At 33.4% G+C, this 9,125-nt stretch overlaps 1 protein-coding gene across 1 annotated transcript; it reads right to left on the reverse strand.

Moving 5' to 3' along the window:
• Positions 1-6,257: 6,257 nt before the first annotated feature.
• Positions 6,258-8,526, reverse strand: LOC133338513 (protein Vago). Its single transcript, XM_061546681.1, has 3 exons — positions 8,439-8,526; positions 8,130-8,262; positions 6,258-6,588 (listed from the first exon to the last, which is right to left on the reverse strand). Exons 1-3 carry the CDS (start codon positions 8,521-8,523, stop codon positions 6,258-6,260), a joined length of 549 nt encoding a protein of 182 aa, XP_061402665.1. The 5' UTR covers positions 8,524-8,526.
• Between the last annotated feature and the right edge of the window lie 599 nt (positions 8,527-9,125).

The following is a 9,125-nucleotide window of genomic DNA, read 5'->3' on the forward strand; positions in this document are numbered from 1 at the left end:
ATGAAGTCCGACTTTACTACTTTCCTTATTGGTTTCCTTATTAGACTACTACTAAAATATTTAAATTTGTTATATTTGTTGTTACTACGTTGTTTCAATACTACGCCCATATAGTATGTTTTTCAGTAAATGTACACGTACATACATTTTTTAAAACCAATTACTGCTTTGAAAAAAAAATAAAATAAAATAAAAAATTAAAATTATTTGTAAGTAGAAAAAATTTGTTTTTCCTTATAATTATTGTTAGTTTTAAGATTTTGGAGTAGTCTATATTTTGTTGTTTTTTGAATCGCTCTTGGCCCTTTGGGCTAGGTTTTCGTATATAAAATAAATTGAATTGATTTTCGCGATCTACTATTCTTTATGGTTTTCTTTTGCTTCTCATATTTTTGCCTTGAATTTGCCACAAAAAGAGAATACTATATCAGAAATTCTGGCAATATTGAAAATAAGAAATTTTCAAATTTCCAGAATTTGTGATATAGGACACTACTCCTGAATATTGTGTTTAAATTCCTCCTTGAACATATTTTAATAAATATATTATTAAATTTATTCCTCAACAAATGGAAACATTTGCTCCAATATTATTTGTTGTTGTTTCAATACTACCCCGTATTAGATGATTTTCAGTAAAGCAGGAAATACAACTTCCAATAAATGATATTTGATTATTCTAATTAGGCATCTTCTAATTGGATTATTGTTAAAAAAAAATAATTAATTTTAAGTTAAAAAAAATATTTCAATATACTTTTTCCTATAAGTGATTGATTTTTTTGCCTATGAGGGCCTTTATCGTTTCGTTTCCTCTTATTTTTTTGCCATGATTCTAATATGTATTCTTCGTAAAAGACTAAAAAGATTAAAAATTTAATTACAAATATTAGAAAATATTTTTATTTTCAATATTACCCAAATTGGATTTATAGTAAATATACTCCACACTACAACTCCTGAGAATTGATATCTTCTTTTTGATTGCTATTCTACTAGAAAAGAATTTTCTTCTTATAAAAATTTCAAATTTCTGAAATTTCAAAAATAAAATTATAAACATAATTATTTGATTATAATAAATAAAAATAATTTCAAAATACTTGTGTTTTTTTAATGGCATTCTGTCTTTTCCCCATATTTCTGCTATGAATCATCATCCATTGCTGATAGAATGCGAGAAACACATGCACGCACACACATCGAATTAATTCACAATATTGCTTTCAATAACGTGCCAGGGCATGTTGTGGTTGTCGAACGACCAACCAACCGGCCGGCCCATGAAGTTAAAGTAATAAGAAGAACAGCACACAACATAAAAACCTAGAGCAAGCTAACAATTCTGGCGCCAAAAACTTCTTACAACTTTTTTGCTTTCATTCGGATACGAAATGACGAAAAACAACTGAGGGTTAGGCAAAGCGTTGAAATATCTATGGACAATAGTAATGGAGGAAGTGCGACTACTTAAGTAAATTTATAAATATTTTTAAAAAAATATTAATTAACAAATATTTTCTTTTTTTAATGGATTTCTAAGTTATACCAAATAACAGAGCCGCCCCTGAAAAAAAAATACAAGCAGGCTGGCAAACAAAGTTGAAAAAAAGGCAAGCCAGCCAGCCAACAAAAAGACAATTGAGGGTCGGCGGTTGGTTCGTTGTGCAGCACAATGCCAAAAACTAAACCTAACCTCAAAATTCAATGAATGACAACCATCATCAAAAAAGGGGCAAACAAATTCTCAATAAACTTACAACAAATATAAGAATTTTGAAAACTTCTTTTAAATCTTTATTTATAAAGAAATTTGCATCTTTTGTTTGGTTTTTAAACTTCGGTGGAATTTGCATTAAATAAAGCCGAAAAAGCCCATGCATTGGACAAACACATGTTTTCCTCATTTCTTTCTTTTTTTGAAATAAACGACAAGCTTTGTATGCGCTGACGTCAACGTTGGCAGAGCTGGCACTGACACCAAAACGAAGTTGGCTGAGGCGTACTGGTGGTTTTGCAGCAATGCAGCATTGTAATGACAATGAAACAAGAAAGAAAAAAATTGGCGTCCATGGCTGCCACAACACCACGTACAATCATGTCAATAAATATTAATTGTGAATTTCATTAAATTTTGAAATTTCCAAAATCTCTGAGAAAAAACAGACACCTCAAGCACTTTTTTGTTGTTCCATGGAATATTCTACAAAGTCGCCGTCGTCTTCGTTTGCCTGCTTTTTTCGGCAAGCATTTTTTGCACACTCACACAAACACACACAGTTAAACACACCGCAACACACGATGAACTCCACGCCGTTTTGCCGATGACTTAATAACTTTTTTTCTTATAAAGAAAATAACTTTGTTTTTTGTTAATTATTTATAAATAAATTATTGCACATACTTTTTTTACTTTTTTAGATATTCCTCCTTTTTGTTGTTGTTGACTCTGCGAATTCTTTTTGGCCAACAAATAAAAAATGCTCCTTCTTGGACTTCGTGGAAACACACAACTTTCAATGGACTTGACTATGAAAATGACACAAAAAAAGCTTGTTCTCCTCGTTGACAATTTGAACGGTTTGGCCGTTGTTACACAACGGCTGTGTAGTGTTTACATGAATAACTGATAACCATGGGGGGGCTAACAGTGCATGGTGAATGCCAAAAACAAATGAATTCACAAAATTCAATAGAAATTTAATGCTTTTAGTGAGTGTGTGTAAAAGGGAATGGTATAATTATTGTTTTATAAGTTCATAGGCTCCCTCTCCCCTTTCTCTGGCTCTCTTAAATGTCGTTAAATAATAAACAATACAATTAAAAGAGAACAAAATGTCCGGCTACCATTGCAATGTGGATAGTCAGCCATTAAAATTAAATATTAAAAGGCAAATTAATGAATTTTTTAAACAAAAAAAGGAAGAGGAACATTATTTTTATTATTTCGTCTTCCGGCCACCTCCTTCTGACATACATCGAACAAATAATATTAATAAAAATGCATATATTTTCTTATATAATTTAATTACTGAATTAAGCAACGTATCGTAATGAAAACCTAATCATAAATGCTCTAAATGTTCTCTAAAAAATTTATTTAAAAAAAAAAATCTACTCCTAATTTTTATATGTAAGAACGAACTATGCCTAATGTTCTTCACAAAAATCCTTAAAAAATTTACTGCTAATGACCTAATTTTCTTTAAAAATGAATCTTTACAAAATTTACGCCTAATGGCCTTAATTTTTTTTTTAATTCTTTAAAAAATCTGGGCCTAATGTCCATAACCTTCTTTATAAAAATCTACTCCTAATGTTCCTAATCTTCTTTATACTTTTTTAAATGAATGCCTAGAGTCCTAAATCTTCTGTAAAAAATCTACAACTATTTCCCTAATCTCCTTTAAAGAAATCGGCGACTATTGTTGCTAATCTTCCTTAAAAAATCTGCACCTAATGTCCCTAATCCTCTCCATGAAAATCCATGCCTAGATGCCTTAATCTTCCTTTAAAAAATCCATGCCTAGATGCCTTAATCTTCCTTTAAAAAAATCCATGCCTAGATGCCTTAATCTTCCTTTAAAAAAAATCCATGTCAAGATGCCTTAATCTTCTATAAAAAACACACCTTAGGACCTTGAAATGCTTTAGTAAAAGCCTTTAAAAAATCTACGCCTTAGGAACTTATCAGGCTTTAGTAAAAGCCTTTAAAAAATACAGGCTTTTGGCCCTTAACATGCTTAAGTAAAAGCCTTTAAAAAATCCAGACTTTTGGCCCTTAACATGCTTAAGTAAAAGCCTTTAAAAAATCCACGCCTTAGGACCTTAAAATGTTTGATTAAAAGCCTTTAAAAAAATCCCGCCTTGGGACCTTAAAATGCTTTTGTAAAAGCCTTTAAAAAATCCACGCCTTGGGACCTTAAAATGTTTGATTAAAAGCCTTTAAAAAATCCACGCCTTGGGACCTTAAAATGCTTGATTAAAAACCTTTAAAAAATCCAAGCCTTAAGACCTTAAAATGCTTGATTAAAAACCTTTAAAAAATCCACGGCTTATGACCTTAAAATGCTTTAACAAAAGCCTTTAAAAAATCCACGCCTTTGGACCTTAAAATGCTTTAGTAAAAGCCTATAAAAAAAACCACACCTTGGGACCTTAAAATGCTTTAGTAAAAACCTTTAAAAAATGCACGCTTTAGGACCTTAACATGCGTTAGTAAAAGTCTTTAAAAATCCACGCCTCAAGACTTAATCTTCACTTGGAAATTTATTTAAAAAATCCACGCCTTGATACCTTATATTCTCTAGAAATTTGGTTTTAAAAACCACGCCTCGTAACCTTAATATTCTCTAGGATTTTTTTTTAATCCATACCTTGAAAAATTAATATTCTCTAGAAAGTTTATTAAAAAAATCCATGCATTGATACCTTAATATTCTCTAGAAATCTTATTTATAAAATCCATGCCTTGAGACCTTAATATTCTCTAGAACATTTATTTAAAAAAAATCCATGCCTTAGAACCTAATTCTTCTCTAGAAAATTCATTTATAAAATCCATGCCTTAGGACCTTATCCTTCTTTAGAAAATTTATTTATAAAATCCATGCCTTAGAACCTTATTATTCTCTAGAAATTTTTTGTAAAAAATCCACTCTAGAAGCCATAGTATTCTCTAGAAAATTCTACAAACATCCTAAGATTAAAGGCCTTATTTGTGCTTAGAAAAATTATCTAGAAGCTATTATAAGCCTCTTATCGACGATAGAAGCCTGTATAACCTTTTATAGACAATTGAAGAACTTATGGGTCTTTATATACAGTAGAAGCCTTTGTGGGCCTTTAGCGACCATAGAAGCCTTTGTGGGCTTTTAGCGACCATAGAAGTTCTTGTGGGCCTTTTATAGGCGATATAAGCCTTTATATGCCTTTTATCGGCGATGGAAGCATTTATAAACCTTTATATACCTTTTATCGACTATAGAAGCCTTTCAAGACCTTTTATGGGCAATAGAAGACCTTACAGGGCTTTATGTACGATAGAAGCCTTTGAGGGCCTTCATAGACGATAAAAGCCTTTTGGGTTTTTTGTCGGCGATATGAGTTTTTGAAGGCATTTTTTCGATTATAGAAGACTTACGGGCCTTTATATACAGTAAAAGCCTTTGTGGGCCTTTAGCGACCATAGAAGCCTTTATGGCTTCGTTTAATAGGCGATATAAGCCTTTATATGCCTTTTATCGGCAATGGAAGCATTTATAGCCCTTGCATCGACCATAAAAGCCTTTAAAGACTATAGAAGACCTTTATAGATGACATAAGCCTTTATAGGGCTTTATTTGACGATAGAAGTTTTTGAAGACCTTTTTTCGATTATAGAAGACCTTATGGGCCTATATATGCAGTAGAAGAATTTCTGTGGCTTTTAGCGACCGTAGAAGCCTTTATATGACTTTTATCGGCGATGCATGCATTTGTAGCCCTTTATAGACCTTTTATCGACGATAGAAGCCTTTAAAGACCTTTTATAGACGATAGAAGCCTTTATAGGGCTTTATCGTCTTTAGGGTTTTATAGTTTTTGTAGGTATTTTATCGACAATAGCTCTTTCGGGGCTCGATCGATTATGGAAGCCTTTTATCGACGATAGAAGCCATTGTGGGGCTTTTATCGATGATAGATGCCTTTGTGAGACTTTATCGATGGCCCTGAGGTCCCGGACACATTTGATAACCTGCCTTTGAAAGAAGCTTTCCGCAAATCCAGGTATATATCTGCCCCTTTCAAGTTCAGTCATTTGTATTATCCGCGTCTTTTTGTCCCGAACTGTTTTAGTAGTTAATATAACTTGTGGACAAAAAATTTAGGTTATGTGTTGGTTCCACAATTTTAATCCTGGATTGTTATAATGTTGGGTATTTTCTATTTACAGTTCGGTGGATATGCCAAAACTTGTTTTAATGGGATTGCAACTCTGACGGATTTTCACCCTCCTGCCAAAAGCGGTTGCTGCTGTAGTATATTAGGGATCTATAGATCGTTTCTTGCTTTTCAATAAGGGCGGATTTTCATCAACGATTTAATTACTGAATTAAGTAACGTAACAAATTCTGCGAACTTTTGGCAGTTACAAATTCAAATGCAAAAATGAACTATATATTTTTGGCAGATCTTAAAAAAAAATCCCCCTTAAACATATATTTTTTAAAGCCCCAGGTAAAAATATCACACCACCAACAAATATTTCTCTTATACTAATTATAATTTATTTGATATTGATTATCTCGACGATTTGTATTCATTGCGACATTTGATGGCCTTGAATAGTCTCGTTTCCAACCATCAATGTGTCGATAATTTTGTACCATCGGTCGCGGTGCCTCAACCATTATTTTTAAACTTTGTGTTATATGTTCCTTGAGTAGCCGACCGTAACGATCATAGATTCTCGTCTCATAGGTATAACTGTTATCATCGATGCTATATTTGGTACACTCATAGGTCGGACAACAGCGTGGATAATCGAGAAATTCATTTGCCACCGGTACACGGGTACAATTGCCCTCCAATTTGGGTACTTGACATCTGTGAAAGGGAGGAAAAACAAAAACAAATACGAAATTAATTGCGAAGGTAAGGCTATGACAAAACGTGGTCCGAAGTGCCAAATTCAGATGCTTTATTTGAGAAAATTGTCCAAAATATCAGAAAAATCTTTGTAAAAACCTGTGGTCTCAATACAGACCAAATGGTTTTTTATAAAGATCTGTGGTCTCTATTCCGAGCAATTGGTCTTTATAAAGTCTTATGGTCCCTATACAACCCAATTGGTCTATTATAAAGACTGTGGTAAATATTGTATATACCGATTTTATTTGTTCTGAGACCCATAGTGAAATTCGATGAAGAACATGATCTCCATTGACATCAAAGCTCTATAAGGAGGTATTGGGGGAAATATTGGCCCCTAGACGAAAAATTCTTTAAAACTAAAATTTTTAATATATTCAAATTCAAACCGATATTTTTTAATGGTAAATAATATAGATACCGATTTTATTTGTTCTGTGACCCATAGTGAAATTTGACAAAGAACATGTCCTCCATTGACACCAAGCCTCTACGTGGAAGTTTTGTGGGAAATGTTGGCCCCTAGACAAAAACCCTTAAAAATAGAGGGTATAAGTTCAAATATATTTCTATACTCATTCGAAGTGCTTTTTTGTGCGGACACCCAGAGGGAAATTCAGTGCACAAAATCCCTGAGGACTCTATAAATGATCGGCATTAAAGAACCTTTTCTTAAAAAAATCGTTTTCGATCTACAGAACCCTGACATTCGGCGCCTTTTGCAGATCAATGATAATCACAAGAAATGGAATATTTATCTATAACAAATCCATCCTAAGATGTTATAATTATGCCTCCATGAGGCATCCCATCTAAAAGTAAGTAAAAAGAAGGTCTAGAGATAAAAAAAATTGCCTACAAAATTCTTTCTTATTTTAAAGGTCATTGCGGAACACTTGGAATATGTCTTCTATCCAAAAGGAAACAATAAGTTCCATCTGCCACATAATACATTGTATGTTTTAAAAAGTTATTAGGGGTTGTTCCAGCCACGCGAAACATGTTATTTTGGACCCGCTGGAGCCCTTCTGAAAGACGTCTTCTATCCCAAAAGAAACAGCAATAAATAAGTCTTTGAAAATTCTGGGGGACCAAAAGATCAACCATAAAGCCGAATGATAGCAAAAGAATGTAATTGAGCCGGGTCTTAAAATTCTGTATCTCTGAGGTATCTTTCAGCAGGCCTATTGACAACGTCTAAAATTGAAAAATGTTGAACTTATCAAGACTCTATTTGAAGGTGTCGTCTCCGTGGGATATTACATCTCTCTTAAGGACTAAAATCAGATTTTAAAATTCTGTAACTGGGACCTGGGGAGTTTTGTAAAGCTCTTTCGAAACATCAGAATGAAATCTATCGGAATGTCTTCCAAAATTCTGGATAATGCTAAATCCTGTTCCAAACATCATTATGAAATCTATTCGAATGTCTCCTCGAAATCATGTCAGGTAAGTCCGGAAACAATTAAATCAAACCACATTCACTGATCACTTACCTATCTTCCCATAGTTCCAGTGTATCCAAACATTGTACACTTATACAACGGCCAGATCGGGTAAATGAATCACCAACATAAAGTTCACGACCCGTTTCCGTATCAACACATCGTGAATTCGAATTGAAGCGATCTAAGAGGGGCGGAAAAAGAAGAACATTTGAGGCAATGATAACAGCAAAAGAAGACGAAGAAGTAGAAGGGGCGGCGCTGGCGGGGTACGCTTAAAATTTAAAACGCAAATTATACAAACTATACAGCTTGACGCCAATTCAGCCAGCCAGTCAACCAAAGAAACCCTGTACTTACCACGACCATATGTTGACCTTGGCGGAAGGCCAAATATTAAAATATTGGAATTTACAAAAAGTAGCATTAGAATAAGTAGATACATTGTTTTTTTATGATCCTTTAAACAATGGTTTCAAGTACAGGTTTATTTTTCTTTCGGGGCTTTTCTTCCAAAAATTTAACCAAAAATAACAAAAATTTCTGCTTCCGCCACTTGTTTCTTCGTTAATCGGCAATTATAATTCAACTAAAAATTAATTTTGAAATTTCTCGAGGTATTCCTGTCATAAAACGCGCTTAAGTCGAGATTATAAATGTGACTGGCTAGCTGGCTGGATGGCTGTCGGTCTTTCTGTCTGTCTTTGCAAAAACAATGTGTGATTCCTTATCAATGTGCGCGCGGTCATTTGGTTTTGTTGCTATTGCTGTGTTATTATTATTGTTATGATCTCTCTGTGGGCCGAGCAGCATATTCATGAATCTTGTGTTTTGTTTACATTTTCAATTTTTTTTCGTTTCGTTTCGTATTCTGTTGAATTTCAAAATATTTGCAACAGATAAGAACTGTATAGAAGTCAGCAGCAGCAGCAGTCGCCAATAGAATCATCATCATCACAATCAATTGGAGGCCCTTAATTTGATGAGCAACAGGCGGGAGGAGGGTAGATATTTTATTGATCTCTTAAGAAGATCTTTCAAGAATAT

Source organism: Musca vetustissima, unplaced genomic scaffold (genome assembly GCF_032173495.1).
Source record: "Musca vetustissima isolate MV318-11 ecotype Yass unplaced genomic scaffold, APGP_CSIRO_Mvet_v1 utg15782, whole genome shotgun sequence".
Taxonomy (NCBI): domain Eukaryota; kingdom Metazoa; phylum Arthropoda; class Insecta; order Diptera; family Muscidae; genus Musca; species Musca vetustissima.

Coding starts and splice junctions, on each gene's coding strand:
- LOC133338513 (XM_061546681.1), bottom strand. CDS start 8,523: ATGTATCTACTTATTCTAATGCTACTTTTTGTAAATTCCAATATTTTA. Junction 8,263..8,438: donor AAGGTCAACATATGGTCGTG/GTAAGTACAGGG, acceptor CGCCCCTCTTAG/ATCGCTTCAATTCGAATTCA. Junction 6,589..8,129: donor CTGGAACTATGGGAAGATAG/GTAAGTGATCAG, acceptor TCCCTTTCACAG/ATGTCAAGTACCCAAATTGG.